Source organism: Leopardus geoffroyi, chromosome B3 (assembly GCF_018350155.1).
Source record: "Leopardus geoffroyi isolate Oge1 chromosome B3, O.geoffroyi_Oge1_pat1.0, whole genome shotgun sequence".
NCBI classification, from domain to species: domain Eukaryota; kingdom Metazoa; phylum Chordata; class Mammalia; order Carnivora; family Felidae; genus Leopardus; species Leopardus geoffroyi.
Genome location: NC_059337.1, coordinates 3,274,562 through 3,291,218, shown reverse-complemented (window position 1 = coordinate 3,291,218; position 16,657 = coordinate 3,274,562). Strand labels below are relative to the sequence as shown.

The window sequence follows — 16,657 nt, the reverse complement described above, 5'->3', positions numbered from 1 at the left end:
TTTTTTTGATAAGATACTCAATTACAGTTAAATAAATCACATCGCTTCTCGGCCTTTTGGCTAAGATCAAGTGTAGAGTTAAATAAATCAGATACGCAGTCAGATTCCTCCTGGGACCACCGGTTCACTCCTTTATCTTAGCCATCATCCAGGCACTGCTTATGTTTTATGCACGAGGGCACTGAGAGTCTCACCTCAAGGGTGGGGTTGGAAGGTGGTTGTGAGGCCTGGAGACATGTGAGATTCACATGTACCACAAGCCACTTAGTACAGAAGCCCAAGTCGCCCTGGCACCCCTTTCTCCCTGCGGCTGGGCAGCTGACGCGTCCTATTGATTCAAGCTCCCGAAAGCTTCATGTCTAAGAAAGTCGACCTTCAAAGTTCTCATCCCAAGAAAAATACATTTTGTCTCCTCTTCCCACGGTCCTCCCCCACATCCCTACCAGAGCAATTTTGCCAAAGCAACCGTTTGCCGAAGTCTCTTCTCTGTTGAAAATCATTCCAGTGAGTCGGGCACCTGGGCGGCTCGGTCGGTTAAGCATTCGACTCTTGGTTTCGGCTCAGCTCATGATCTCACGGTTTGTGAGTTCGAGCCCCTGCATCGGGCTCTGTGCTGACAGGGTGGAGCCTGCTTGGGATTCTCTCTCTCCTTCTCTCTCTCTCTGTCTCTGCCCCTCCCTTGCTTGCATTCTTTCTCTCAAGATAAATAAAATAAATTTTAAAAAGTGTTCCAGTGAGTCAGTAAATTACTGTGCTGGAAAGCCTCCCTCTGCCCTCCGTGCCTTCTCTCTGCTGCTGGCCACCATGTGCCAACCCACCCAGGAGGCAGGCCTGTGGGGACCGCATCCATGGTCTCCCTTGCCCTCTGGCTCCTGGCCAGATCTGACCGCCAGTTGGGTGAGGACTACAGGGGATTAGCAAGAGGGAGGAGAGCCGTGTATCTGTTTCCTCAGCTCCCACCTTGTGGGGTTGATGTGGGATGTAATTCTTTTTTTTTTTTTTAAATTTTTTAATGTTTATTTATTTTAGAGAAGAGAGAGGGGGAGACACAGAAGCCGAAGCGGGCTCCAGGCTCTGAGCTGTCAGCACAGAGCCCGACGCGGGGCTCAAACCCATGAACCATGAGATCGTGACCTGAGCCGAAGTCAAACGCTTAACCGACTGAGCCACCCAGGCGCCCCTTGTGGGCTGTAATTCTTAACCAAGGCCTTAGCTCCTCTCAGGCAGCCTTTAGGCCCAGCGTCCGCCCGCCCTCGCCCCATCTTTCACGCAAGGCCCAGGCAGATGACAAGAATGGCATCATTCACAGAGCCGGCTCGGTACCGGCCCCCGGGGCGGAGGGGGGTGCTGCAATAGCTCTGGGGTTTCCCGGTGCCCCGTCCACACCTTAGTAAGCAGTGGGTTTTTAGGATGCTCCTCGAGTGAGCCCCATCTGAAAGTGGCCTCAGTGTTCCCGCTGGGACCTGGTCCTCCCACCTAACACAGGGGACTACGCTGCTCTACTCGGGGCTGCCTCACTCTCGCGGGTCTGGACGTGCTCAGCGGGGGCTCCTTCGTCTGCACTTGGAGAAGCCTTGGAAGTCTTCCTAACATTTGTGGGAGACAGGAGGTCCAACCACCTTCCAAATTAGGAGTTTGGGGCGAGGGTGTGGACGAGGAGGTGGACCCCACAGAACCCGGCTGACTCGGGGGAGGGGCTAGATGAGGTGAGGAGTCCCAGGACGGGGGAGGGGGGTGCACGGCCTCCCAGGTGCTGGGGCTGGCGGGAACCATCCAGGGAGCAAGGTGCTTCCTCAGAAGCTCTCCTGGACCGCACTGACCCCAGGCTCAGGGAAGACGGCCCGTCTGGCTCTCCGCTCGCTGGTCTCCTGCAGAGAGGGCTGCCGGACGAGGAGGGTCTTTGTACCGCTTCGGAGTTGGCCACAGGACGCAGATGTGCTTGTGTCTGGGGAACAATGAGAGTTCTGGTGTGCTTGGCTCTGGAATGTGGTGTGAGCCCGAGGCGTGGAAAGGGGGCTGGAGAGGTAGAGTGGGTCGCAGAGAGCCAGGAGATAGAGGACGTGTGTCTCGAGGGATCGGTGAAGGGTTTGAAGAAGGTGGTGAAATAATCAGGGCCACATTGTTGGAAACGGTCAACCGAGCCCCAGAGGTCGTGGACTATCGGGGTCGTGAGTTGTGGATATTCAGGAGTCTCCCCCCTCCAATCGTGGTTTCGGTCACTGGAGATCAACCACAGCATCACCCTGAGGGAGACGATCCTCCTTCTGACCCGACGCCAGAAGGCCAATAGCGCCCCAAACTGCATCACACGCCCACATCTTTCACCTCCCTTCCTCTCCTCAGGTAGGCATTCTGTCATCTCACATCATCACAAGAAGAAAAGGGGAGCGAGAACAAGAAGATACTTTGAGAGAGGCTGCATTCACATAACTTGTATTACCGTGTATTGTTATAATCATTCTATTTCGTTACGAGTTATTGTTATTCATTTCTTGCTGTGCTTAACTTATAAATTGAATTTCATCATAGGTATGTATGTAGAGGGAAAATATCGTACATCGAGGGTTCAGTACTGTCTGTGGTTTGAGGCATCTACCTGGGGTCTTAAAACGTATCCCCCATGGATAAGGGGGGACTACTGGATACATTTTTCAGTAGAGGGTCCAAAGGGCTGAAAAGGGAGAGGGGAGATACAGGGTCATGGAGCGTTTCTCAATAGTGCCTCACACACTACTTTAGATATGTCCATGTTTAATATATTCTGGTTGAATTGAATTGTTGAGTCTGTGTGACAGCTAGAGTGGCATTTTTATGTCATTTACCTAATTTATGTATTTTAAAGATTTTTGTTGTTAAAGACCTTAAGGTCACATTAACCTGAAAGAATGTATTTACTGTTAACAAAATCTGGGTCATTTGAGATCTCCTTAAATAACCTTTGTGGTCACATTGGAATGAACATTTATTTGATGTCTGGGAAGTAATATCCCAGTGGAACTTACTTTATTTTGGGTTGTTTTTAATATGGAGCTGTTAATATAGCATTTCCAATAAGTGACCTTATATGTGAAATCTGTGTTTAATTACTAACATTTTTGCAAGACTGGTTAGAACTGTACTGTTCATTATAACTCTCAGATTTAAGGACTTGTCAGGAAAATATTTTATGATTTGATTTATGCATGGAGATCCAAGAAAGGCAAGGAGTCCTCGAGTCTTTATGAGATTGTGAACACACTTATTCCTGCAATACTCTTGGCTTTTACCAGTCCTATTATATAATGAGTAAACAATATCTCTTTTGAATTTTTCATCCAAAAATATTCCCCAGCTATAGCTTCACGTAGGAAAACATGATTTCCTAAGAGATCTCTAAGACTGATAGTTTTAACCAAACAGCACAAGGCACAGTTTACTTCTCTGGATGCGTTTCTATAGGTTTCCTTTTAGTGGTTCCCCCTCCACCTTAAAAAAAAAAGAACTTTTATTGGGTGTTTTATTGCATAAACTGTACATGTTCACTGTATAAAATGGGGAAATATAGATGAGCAGAAGGAAAAAAATCGGCAAGCATTGTAATTCTATCACAGTTCCAAAATAGAGATGAAATTAAGACCACACTTGCAATCGTGTTGCAAGACAGAGGTGGAAGGGGTGCTTGGAACAGCAGAATTGGTGCATCCTTGGAAAGCGCGTGTCCCTAACGGGGTAGCATTGCTTCTGTGTCAGTCTCCTCGCTCTGGGCTCCTGTGTCTGTCGCCGTTGAAGCCCGACGGCTGATTCTGCATCACCGTGTCCCTCCAGGGTCTGTCACCTGCTGCCTGGCTGCCCTGTGACCCGTCCAGGCTGGTCCTCTGGGGACACCATGTCTTGAGCATCAGAAGCCTTCTGTCTCTGTGTGTGGGAAATTAACACGTGTCTGGGTCATGAGCATCAGTTAAGAATGTGTGTCGCTCGTGAAATAACCTAGATACGATCAAATACGAGAAACAGAAGCACAGTTCTGCTCAAAACACAGAGGAGAAAAGAGAGTCTGCACTGAAATAGCAGGGGAGCTCTGTGGTCAGGTGGGGCCACAGCAGCAGGTCCGCCGCAGGGGAGTGCCGTGGTCAGGAGGGCCACCGCAGCAGGTGCTCTCACTGCGAGTGATGGCAGGGCGGCTGCTGGATTCATTGGGTTCCTGGTCACAAACGCGGTGGGGCATCCGTGAAGAACACGCAGGCTTGCCAGGGTCAAACAGAAGGGGGTTCCCCCTGGGCTCCCCCCCCCCGACACCCGACATGTGGTTCTCCAGGCCACAGTTGCTCACCTGTCAGAGGGGGCTGGTAGTACCCCCCTGGAGGGTTTGCGAGAAGGTTACGAGGACTGCAGGGAAAGCGCAGACAAGCAGTACTTTCTGGGGGTAGAAAACCTATAGATAGGGTTCAGGCAATGGCTTGTAGCGTACTCGCAACATGGGCTTTAGATAATTAGGCAAGACAGCGTATGGAGATGTGGGGGGAGAGGCTGCCTCTTCGGGGTGACCGTCAGGCCCAACATGGATCTGCTCTCCAGCAGTCAGATTTTACCGTCACTGCGTCTCAGAGCTGGGGCTGACAAATGCCCCTTCTCTCGGGAGGCTCACCACCACACTCAGCCCAGGGACATGGGCCCCACCTGATCTAGGTCCCCTGACGGCAGGTTTCTTCCCTCCCCTCCCCTTCTTCCGCCTCCTAATATTTGATCATGGCGATTGGTATTATTTCGTATTTTCACTGTAACATTAAACTGTGTTCACAGATTCCAAGGCTGATTAGTTTGGCCGCTCAGTTGGCATTATGGTCTGCTTACTGTTTAAAAAAAAAAAAAAGCAGAAATATGCATCAGTGGAATTCTGTAAGATTAGGAAGCTATGGCCAGCACATTTATCGGGGACTTGGGCGGAACATGGAAGCTGCGAAGCTGAGCGAAATGGCTCAGAGACGGGTGACAGGATCAGGATTCCAGCAGATCTCAACAGGCCGGTGTTCTGGGCCAAAAGCAACAAGAGGAAATTCAGCAGTGATTAATGTTAAGGCTTGCAGGAGTAAAAACGGGGGAGAGCTGGCCCTGCTGTGGCTGCTTTGAAAAAGATGTGCTTTTGCAGGATAACAGCTTACGCGTATCAGGACATTCACTTATTACGTTTATCGAGATGATGTGTGGTTCGTTATATATGTGTTATTTTATTTAAATCTTGCTGGGGTGAAGGTTATCATCTCCGTTTTACAGATGAGTTTTACAAGGGTTAAGAAACGGGTCCAAGGTTGCACAGCTTTTAACCATTATGTGATACGGCCTCTTTCATGAGATCCAAGAAGCAGCGTGACTGAAGAAGGAAGGAAGGAGGGAGGGAAGGAAGGAAGAAGTAGGAAGAAAGGCAGGAAGGAATGAAGGGAGGGAAGGAAGGAAAAAGAAGGAAAGAGGAGGAAAGGAAGGAGGAAGGGAGGGAGGGAAGCAATGAAGGAAGAGGGGAGGGAAGGAAGGAAGGAAGGAAGGAAGGAACTCAGATTTTACTGGAAGAAAGCTGGAGAGTGGGGCAGTGCTTGGTCTGTGTTATTTTCAGATACAGTGCTATATTCTGGACTCTGCATTTTAAGACTGAAAATGTACAAACGTAAGTGTGTGCGGAGAAAATATCGACGGAAGAGCTGGGGCGGTTGAAGGCACGAGATGGCTTGAGAACACTTGGGGAGGGCTGTTGTGTGGAGGTGGGTGGGGGCCCGCTGTCCCCTGCTCTGGGAGGCCATGGGGTCCAGGAAAGAGGTTCGGTGTTGCTGTGAGGACGAACACACGGACGTAAATGTCCAGGAAGGACCCAGGTGGCCTTTGTCCTGCCACAACAGGGCTTTTTTCCGAACGTTTGTGCTGTCTTCATGCTCCCAGCATCAGTGGGGAGCGGCGGGATCCAGGTAGAAATAGGGATGCTCTTGCTGCTGTCTGGGTCAGAACGAGTACGTGAACAGGGAAGACTGGCTAGCCGGCTGGGCGCTGGGGTTTCAGAGCAAAATCCCAACTTCATCTTCACGGTCAAGGACAGGAGAAAAACTCAAGGACCCCTCTTGACATGTGATTTTCTGTTTTCTTAGGGGGAAAATCTCTTACCCAACCAGAGAAACCAAATGCCTGCATTTATAACATGTCTATTTTAGTTATTCTAGAATCCAGATTTTTTTTTTCTTGTAAGTAAAGGTGGAGAAGTTATGGAAACAAACCGGACTCTAACTATAAACCGAACAGATGGGACGGTGGGAATAAAAACAAATTAAAACAATATTGCAAAGAACTCTCAACTTTCATTTAAAAATATATATGATGATGTTTTTCAACTTTTCACATTCAACCTATCGGTAGATCGAGTGACAAAATGAAAAATCAATTTCAGCTGTGTGTATTTTAAACGCTTGCCTAAATGGTTTGGACTCACCAACCTAAACGTCCAGATGAATGCATTAAACTGACTGTGTTTTTTATGAATTAAAACTTTATTTTATGTTATGTTACAGACAGGACACAGCTCCATTTGGTGACGTTTAGTGTAGAAAATTGAACTGAACAGTGATCTAATTAGAACAGTAAATAGTATGGGTTTAATTAGCCCTTATTCGTGATGACAGATTTGATCAGTTGCCAGATATATATCCTTTCCTTTCACTTGACTGTTCCTGAAATATTGCCTCTAGTAGGGCTTCTTGCTGTGCTATAAATAGGTAGCTTGGCAGAAAGCCATGAAATCCACTGACTGGTGAGTCTTGGGTGGAAGTTATTGGGAACCCCTCCCCCCACCTTGCTTCATTATTTCATTTCAGTTTTGAAAGTCCTTTCTACAGATCCCCCTCTTAATTTAAAAAAATTTTTTTTCTGGCTGGATGAGGTCATGTGGCCTAAGGGCTTGAGGAAGCCTGGGCAGTGTCTCGTTCAGCTGTACGCTGTGGTTTATTAGCATTAGGGCTGCCTTCATAAGTGTTCATTGACTGTGACTTAGGGCTTCCCTGTTAAATTCCCCCTGACTTGAACTTTTCTGCCTGTCAGCAGGATGTGTTCTTTGTTCGTTTGACTGCCTGCATTTAATTCAAGTTTGAAAGTGTTTGCTTTAAAAAAAATTTTTTTTTTGTTTTTTTGTTTGCAAAATGCAGAGAAATAAAAACAAAAGAGGATAAAATCCTCCAGAGTCCTTGATCCCGGAAGTAGCCACGGCGAACATTTCTTTCTCAATGCAGGTACCTGGTTACCTGTATGAAGAGTGACAGAGACTTACACTGTGCTCTGAGGATTATCTTTTACCCCCTCCATTAAAAAAAAAATTTTTTTTTAAAAAGGTATTTCAAAAAAAAATTGCAAGTTCAGATACTGCTAGTATCCGTTATAACACTACGTGGCTTCATCAGATGTAAGGTTTTGTCATATTGGCTTCAGATCTTTTATGAGGGTGTAGGGGATAGAAGACATTCAGTCGGCATCCCTTCTGTGTCTTCCGTGAACAGCATTGGCTCCTAGCCCCACATGCTCCATTCTCAGAGGCAGGTGACGTCTTTCTTGCAGCCCGTATACTTGTACTTTATGCATTTTGTGGGCATGCTCACATACGTGCACCTTTATCTGAAGGTGAAGAGATAGGAAAGGCCTTGTGTGTTCGCATTTTAGGGTGATTAAACCTTCCTGCCTTTTCCTTCGTGGTTTCTACTTTTGTTGACCTATCTAGGATGGTCTTGCCTACGTCAAGTCTATACGACTGTTAATCTATAATATTTCTAGTATTTTATAGTCTGAGTGTTTTTAATAAAAATTTCTCATATATCTGGAAGTCATTTTTGGGTATTTTGTGAATGAGTCATCTATGGTTTTTGTTTTGTTTTTAAATACCTTCACGTTGACGTGTGGTCCCATCCTGTGTCCTTATACTTGAGTCTGCTTCTGGACTCCCTCACCCACCCCCCCAACCCTTTTTTTAATTTAATAGATTTCAAATGCTTATTACTATGCCAGTTCTCTACTCTTAATTGAGGCAATTTCCCTCCAATTTCCCTTCTTTTACAGTTTTTGTCTTGGCTCGTATAGACATTTATTCCACTAGATGAACTTTGGAATCATTTTGGTGGGTTCCAAGAAAGTTCTCTTGGGAATTTTGATTGGAGTTGTTATACATTTATAGATTAATTTGGAGAGAATTAACATTTCACAGTACCAAGTTTATCCATTTAGGACTATGATACATTTCTCCGCTTGATCTGTGGAGCCTACCGTAGGCCCTTTAGTAAAGTTTTGTAACTTTATGTAAGCATCGCACATCATTTCTTTTCACAGCTACATTTACGTATGTCTATATATTTTTAACTTATAACTCTCCTCTTTTCTCCAGAGTATCCCAATATAAATCAATGATGGCAATTCCAGAAGACTAATTAAACCAAAATGTATTCATAATGGGCCCTTCTCTGTTTTCTTGGATCCCCAAGGCTTTGTTTGCTTTGTTTTCTTGGGATGGAGCCCCTTTCAGGAGAGAGAGTCCACGAGTCCTTGTGCAGAATCATGTCCTTGGAGCTGGTGCCCGTCTGCCTGATGGATAGGCAAGTCAATTTCAGTGGTGAGAAAGTGTTAGGTGCAAGGTGTGACCCTGCTATGTAGGTTATAGAACATGATTTAACCTATTTAAATTTTGGAATGATAAAATTTCAGACTTAAAACTGAGCTTAGAGGGGCACCTGGGTAGCTCAGTTGGTGGAGCATCCGACCCTTGATAACAGCTCAGGTCGTGATCCCACGGTCATGGGATTGAGCCCTGCATCAGGCTCTGTACTGAGTGTGGAGGCTGCTTGAGATTCTCTCTCTCTCCCTCTCTCTGCCCCTGCCCTGTTCATGCGTGCATGTGCGTGCACACTTTCTCTCTCTCTCTCTAAAAATAAACATTAAAAAAAATAAAACTGAGCTTAGAAGCTGCCTGGACCAAACCTTCATAAGGTGGAAAAATACTCACATGCCCCTAGTTTTCGTATAAAACTATCGTGTGTGTGTGTGTGTGTTAATGTAGTCATCAAGGCAAAGCATCTTTAGGCAACTTTGGTCTCTGTGAACAGCTTAGAATAAGACTCTGGGAAAACTGGGGAAGCTTTGGGATATTTCTAGCATATTTGTCTACAGTGTATCGTGTTTTCTTTTTCACGTTCTAGACCTCAAGAAATGCTCAGGCCGAGGAAGACAAAGACACCAACTGGGATGCTTGGGGGAGCTGGAGTGACTGCTCCCGGACTTGTGGGGGAGGGGCATCATACTCTCTGCGGAGGTGTCTGACGGGGAGGTAAGTGGGGGCTGGTTGTGGGATGTCAGGGTCTTTGAAGGGTGGGGCTGGTGAGACAGCTCGGCTTCCGGCCTCGGAAGGCACTATGATGGTGATGTGACATCTGCTGTGTGTAAATATTAGTTATCCTCAAGTTACCATATTTAAATAGTAATGGTCCCATTTTCATGAGTGTGGCCATAGTCCATCCATGTGAGACTCCCAGCTCAAGGGAGCCTGGGGCACTAGGCACTTTAAGCTTTGCAGGAGGGAAGGCCTGGCGTGTTAAGTTACTGGCCCCACATTGTCAAGACTAGGGATAATGGCTTGAGTATTTTGGGTGCCACCCTTGGGTTATTTCACTTTTAATTCATTTCTTGTTCACTTTCTCTGAGCATCCCATCCATTAAAAAGGTAAAGCGAGTTCTGTTTTCACACAGTAGGTATGCTTATATTAAATAACGTGTTAAAATATAAGATGGGCTTCTTAAAAAAAACACATTAAGTTTGTAAGAAGCCCATAGTCATCACTGCGTCTGAGACAATTTGAGGTAACCCTTCATAGGGCAGTTTAAGTGCCAGCCAAGAATTCACCTCGGCTCTCAGAGAAGACAGAGCCCCAGGTTGATGGAACCTGATGTCCTGGTCCTAGACCAAAGGAAGGCTCCAGGATTATGGCAGCCATTGTCAGATTTGGGATATTGTCAGGCAGAAGGGTAACTTGACGTTCCCTGAATAGTGTCAAGGTATAGATCAGAAATGCAGGGAGAGCATACTGTGTCTGGCTCAAGCAGGGTTTCGTTGATGTTGCTGTTTTATGGGATTTTAAAGAGTGACCACATACGTCCTGCAGTTTTCTTGAGACAGTGCACAGCGGGGCAACTGGGAGATTGTGATGTGGCCTTGGAGAAGGAGGATGCTTAGTCCACGGTCGGACAGCAGGGGAAGGCTATTGGAGGCACTGTCGGTGTCACTGCCCCCAGGCTGAGTTCCCGCTCAGAGCATTGACCCTCAGTGCGTGGTTGCAGAACTGAAATCTAGGGATTAGTCTTGCACAGACAGATTGGCATACCTACACCCCCTGTGCTGTTGACGTGGGGAGGAAACCAAGGCTCTGTTACTCTGAGTGCGTCGTGCGCTGTGCAGGGATGGTAGGGTATGTGCTGTTTTGGCGCGTATTGATGCCGGTGAGGTCTGCAGTAGGAGGGCCGTAGGCCTGTGGGCAGGGGTCGGGGAGGGACTTCTCATGTGTGGGATAAGATTTTTCCCACTGCCGTTCAGTCACCTGGGGGAGAAGTTTCCAGCCTAGAGTCTGATGTGTGGAAGGTAGGACTTTGGCTCCACTCTGTGGCCTCCAAATCTGGGGGTCTGAATAATTTGCATTCAGTGGTGGGGTTTGGATGGGAAAGGAGTGGGGGTTATTTGTGTTTGTCCTTTTTTAAAAAAATTTTTTTTAACGTTTATTTATTTTTGAGAGAGAGAGAGCAGGGGAAGGGCAGAGAGAGAGAGGGAGACACAGAATCCGAAGCAGGTTCCAGGCTCTGAGCTGTCAGCGCAGAGCCCGACGCGGGGCTCGAACTCATGAGCCATGAGATCATGACTTGAGCCGAAGTCAGACACTTAACCGACTGAGCCACCCAGGTGCCCCTGCCCTTTTTTTTTTTTTTTAAAGTGTGTACTTTTATTTGTTAAAAACAATTGGAGGAATATATTAACGACCATGAATGACCACTTTAATTCTATTGTCATACAACCAAAATGCTCACATATTCATTGATTATTTTATTAATTAAAAAATAACCTTGACTTGGGAATATAATTTTGGTAATTGATCTATCTCCGTGTGTGTGGATTTGCATCTTCTCTCTCCTAACTGGGGCCAGCTGATCATTGAACGTGTCAGATAAGGAAGGGAGGTGGCCGAGTTTCTTCTGTCTTTTCTGCACCTTCCAGGAAGGGAAATTTGGGATGAGGACAGCAACAGGAGAGGAGAGGTCTGCCTTGACTGTAGCGAGCGGGCCTCGGCGCTCTCTGCTTCGGCAGGTGTTTGAAGCTGGCTGCTTCTGTTGTGAACACTTGGATGGATTTCTCTGAGACGCCGTGTCCCCTTTGCCCCCAGTCCCTTGGCCTGTCTTGGTAGCAGTTCCCTCCAGATGTGTGTTCACAACCCCGTCTTGCTAATACTGCTCCTTCTTCGGCTCTTGGACAGCTGGGCACCCTCCACACTTCTTCCTGTTGATGTCTATCCTCACCCCTTGGCAGCCATCTTGGTAGGTTCCTGAGACAGCGCCATGATGCCTGTGTCGCATGTGGCCCGCATCTGGCTCACCTGAAACCGTCTTGCCAACTTCGCTAAATGAACTCTCGAAGCTCAGTGAGCCAGTGCGGCAACAGCTTCTCTCCGTACACAGGTGCTGCGGCCAGTCTCTCTGCCCTTAAATTTCTCAGGTATGGATTAGCCACCAACCAACGGCCGGAGGTACAGATTGAACTCTGTAAGTGCTGTCCCTAACATTTCTCCCCCTTGATTTGGGGTTAGATTGAAGGCCTCATCCCTTCTCTTTCTTGGTGGGGCAGAGTGAAAGGTAGGATCATTACACAGATTTCTCAATGCTTCAGAAATCTTTCCACTCTATAATCCGCCACTGATCTTTCTGTCTCCAAGCACCAGACTCTTTTAAAAATTTATCTGTCTGCGTATCTATTTAAATTCCAGTTGGCTAACATATAGTTGTATTAGTTTAGAGGTACAGTATAGGGACTCAGCAATTCTGTATATTACTTAGTGCTCATCACGGTAAGTGTGTTCTTAATCGCCTTGACTTATTTCCCCCAACCCCCATCCACCTCTGGTGGTCACCTCTATAGTTAAGAGTCTGGGTTTTGGTTTGTTTCTTAAATGGTATTTGTCTTTCTCTGACTGACTTATTTCACTTAACATCATACCGTCTAGATCCATCCCTGCTGTTACAAATGGGAAAAATCTCATTCTTTTCGATGGATGAGTACTATTCCAGTGTGTGTGTGTGTGTGTGTGTGTGTGTGTGTGTGTGTGTATGCGTGTGTGTACCAAATCTTCGTTATCTGTTCATCCCTCAATGGACACTTGGGCTGCTTCCATCATTTGGCTATTGTAAATACTGCAGTAAACATAGGGGTGCATATGTACCTTTTCAAATTAGTATTAGTATTTTCATTTCTTTGGGTAAATACCCAGCATGGAATTACCAGATACTATGGTAGTTCTATTTTACATTTTTTACAATTTTTTGAGGAGCCTCCACACTGTTTTCCACAGCAGCTGCACCAGTTTGCATTCCCACCAACAGTGCACAAGTGTTCCTTTTTCTCCACATTCTTGCCAACACTTGTTGTTTCCTGTGTTGTTGATTTTAGACATTCTGAAAGGTGTGAGGTGGTATCTATTGTGGTTTTGATTTGCATTTCCCTGATGATGAGCGATGTTGAACGCCTTTCCACGTGTCCGTTGGCCATCTGGATGTCTTCTATGAAGAAATGTCTGTTCGTGTCTTCTGCCCATTTTTAACTGGATTATTTGGGTTTTATTGGTGTTGTGTTGTGTAAGTTTTTATATGTTTTGGATGTTCACCCTTTAATTGATGTGTCATTTGCAAATATCTTCTGCCCAGACCCTTTTTATATCTTGACGTACGCAAGGAGTTTAACGATTGTGAAGGACACTAACACAAAGTCTGCCCTCATGGTTCTTATAGGGGAGGGATATGGAACAAAATATTCAAAGGGTGGGAGCAGCATGTGTAAAAATGCTGGAGCAGGAAATGAAAAGAGGCTTTTATGCTTGGAGAACAATAGAGAAAAGAGAAAACAGAACGGGCCAGTATTGAAGAAGGAGGTAGATCTGTAGGCCAGGATTCAGAGTCTGGTTCTCAGACTTTTGAATTTCAGACACTTGTAAAATTTCACAAGAAACATATTTGGAATTGATATAGGTTGTCAATTTTTTATTTCATTAAATAAGGACAAAAACAACAACGAGCAAACAGAACGCAGCTATGGTCTACCATCACAGCCTTTTCAAAAAAGAATTACAATCAGGGTCTTTTCATGTTAGCATCTAAAAGCAGGGCATACTCTTAGATTTAAAAAACCTGCCTTTAAGTTGAATTCACTTAGCTTTCTGAAAATCCACTGTTTATTTGTCTCACTTCACTTTGGACTAATATAAACTATCGCAGGTATTAACAGCTCAGCGATGGGCAATAGGGAAGCAGAAATTGAGAAGTAAACATAGTCATGGACTCAGAACTTGAGATTCTAAGATCCCTCAAGGAAGCAATATGCAGAAAAGTGACTTTATCTGAGCCATATTTTTCATCCAGTCATTCACTGATTCTTAAGCAATGAGAGGTAGAAAAGCCAAGCAGAAGGCAGTTACAAAGAGGCTGAGACGGTAAGCAGATTTATTGACAGTCTCATGGTCCTGGGACATAAAAATTGGGGTTCAAAGCCCTGGTAGACACCTCAGTGATAAGCTGGTATCCCTGAAGAACTGTACCCTAAAAGTAAGGGGAAAAACCAGTTCTAATTAGACTAGATGTTGCTAAGACTAAAACTTAGTCTTGAATGGCTCAACCCCAATTTGAGTGACAAAATTTGTCACTATTCCACCTGCCTGCAAGAAGCTTTAAAAAAGACCCTAAAATACCCTGGAGATTATACGGATTTTCTTAGATCATGCCCATAATGTAATAAAATTACCAGTCTTACCATGAGACAGGATCAAGATGAAAAAGAGAATAGAAACAGGTACCAGAGCTGTTGGATCTATGTGTTGAAAAACACGACAAAACAAAAACCCTGTAATAAATGTGTTTGGTACGAATAGATGACAAAATACAGGCTCTTACCAGAGAACTGGGATCCATGAAATAGCATCAAATGGAAATTTGAGAACAGAAGCATATGATAACTAAAATTGTGAACTTAACCGCAGATTAGAAATAACAGAAGAGAGTATAAAACTATGCTGGCTAAATTATAGAGGGGGGAAAACACAGACAATAGAATAAAGGATATATGGTATAAGGTGAAAAAGTCCAAAGTATGTGTAATTGGAGTCCCAAAGGAAAAGAAATGGGCGTAGAGTACAAATACGATTTGAAGAGACAGTAGCCGAGAATTTCCCAGAACTTCTGAAAAAAGTTACTGCTCTGTAGGGATCAAGCCACAAATTGATGCAGCCTTGAAAACCCCAAATAGAATAAATACACATAAACCCATTATAGTAGAAGAAAGTCTTAAAATAAGTCAGAGAGAAAACACACATTATCTTCAAAGGAGCAAAAATCAGGGTGACTGTAAATTGTCATCAGAAGATAATGAAATGACCTGCTTAACATCTTGAAAGAAAATAACTATTAGGGTAGAATTCCCCATGGAGGAAAAGAGCCTTCAAGTGTGAAGGTGAAATAAGGTATTTTCAGGCAAACAAAAACTTTAGAATTCTTTGCTACTTGAACTGTGCTAAAGGGAGTTCTTCAGGTAGAAGGAAGGTGACCCTATCTGGAGAGTGGAAACTCAGGAGGAAATGGACAATTGAGAACAGAAATATAAATGAATACAAACCATTTAAAGTAATAATAGTATGTTTTGTAGGGTTTAAGTATATGTAGAACAAAAAAAAAAAAAAAAAAAAAAAAAACCCAGGGAAACCATAACATGAAATTTGGGAAGGGGGTAAATGGAGTTAAAGTATTCTGATGTTTTTGAATTGCCTAGAAAGTCTTAAAAGTGACTAACATTTGACATTTCAAAGTCAGGGTGCATCTTGTAAGTTTTAAGGTTACCATTAAAAGCCTAATAAAAAATTCTATAACTACCAACCAGCTATCATAGAAATAGAATAATGGTAAAATGTTTGGTTGATTCCAAATAACTCAAGAAAGAAAACTCATGGAGAGAAGATGGAATATGGAGACAGTGTGACAAATAGAAAACAAACAGCAAGGTGGTAGATGTGAACCCCTGAATATATCAGGGTTTATATTAGATGTAAATGGACTAAGTCCAGTTAAAAGATAAAGGCTGTTAGAGGTAAAACACCAATATCATACACTGTTTACTAGAGACAAACGTGAAGTGTAAGGACACCCAATGGCTGTAAATAAAAGCACAGGAAGAAGCCATAATGTGACAGTAATTAAAAGAAAATTGGTAAAGCTGTACGGTATCAGACAAAGTAGAAACTAAGGAGAAGAAGCATTATCAGAAATAAATCTTTTGGAATAGCTCAAGCCATCTTTGTAGGGAAGTGTATAGCCCAGAATATACATATCAGGGTTGGCTGAAAACAATCAATGGTCTAAGCTTCCATTTAAACAATAAGAACAAATCTGGGGCGCCTGGGTGGCTCAGTCGGTTAAGCGTCTGACTTCTGCTCAGGTCATGATCTCGTGGTTCGTGAGTTCGAGCCCCGTGTCAGGCTCTGTGCTGACGGCTCGGAGCCTGGAGCCTGCTTCGGATTCTGTGTCTCCCTCTCTCTCTCTCTCTCTCTCTGCCCTTCCCCTGCTCGCTCTCTCTCTCTCAAAAACAAACATTAAAAAAATTTAAACAAGCAAATTTTAAAAAATAAGGATATATGTATATGCGTGTGTGTGTGGTTTATTTCTGAGTCCCTCTACTCCAGATAACAGGGATCTGGATTTTTGGTCAGAATTTGATCAAGTCCCTAGTTAATTCAGTTCTGGATCTCCATGGGAAAAATGCCCTTCTGTCTGGGTAAGAATCACTGTTCTAGATGTACTACTGCATCTTTGGGTCAGTATCTCCATACTGAAGGATCAACAGGAAGCGTGGTTGGACGGCATTCATGGGAAGGAATATTGCCTTTCTGCTCAATGAATTTCTTTTCTATGATTTTTGTGGCTTGCTTTTATTTGGAGATAGTATTTGTGGTACCTATACTTTATGTAACCTTTCCAGAGTACCCTAGCCCATGTAGGCACTGAGATATCACAGGGACCTCTATCTAGTGGGATCTTAGGTGTCTTTTGCTAGTTACCCCCATCCTGTTATTTGCAAGGGATTCTGGCTACATCGTCCATTTTAATTTAGTGGGTAAAGGTAGGTTCTCACTTAGCCTCACTTTTATGTACAGTGAATGGTATATTTGTGCACCCCCTTTAAATTGTTAATTTTTTTTAATGTTTATTTATTTTTGAGAGAGAGAGAGAGAGAGAGCATGAGTGGTGGAGGGAGCAGAGATAGAGGGAGACACAGAAGCTAAAGCAGGCTCTAGGCTCTGAGCTGTCAGCACAGAGCCCAACGTGGGGCTCGAACTCATGAACCATGAGACCATCATCTGAGTTGAAGTCGGATGCTTAA

The 16,657-nt window shown here is 44.6% G+C and overlaps 1 protein-coding gene across 1 annotated transcript in view; it reads left to right on the top strand.

Moving 5' to 3' along the window:
• Positions 1-16,657, top strand: part of ADAMTSL3 (ADAMTS like 3) — a 352,536-nt gene that overhangs the window by 96,006 nt on the left and 239,873 nt on the right. Inside the window, exon 4 of the mRNA XM_045448581.1 lies at positions 9,186-9,313. Within this exon, the coding sequence (XP_045304537.1) occupies positions 9,186-9,313 (128 nt within the window). The remainder of the gene's footprint in view (positions 1-9,185; positions 9,314-16,657) is intronic.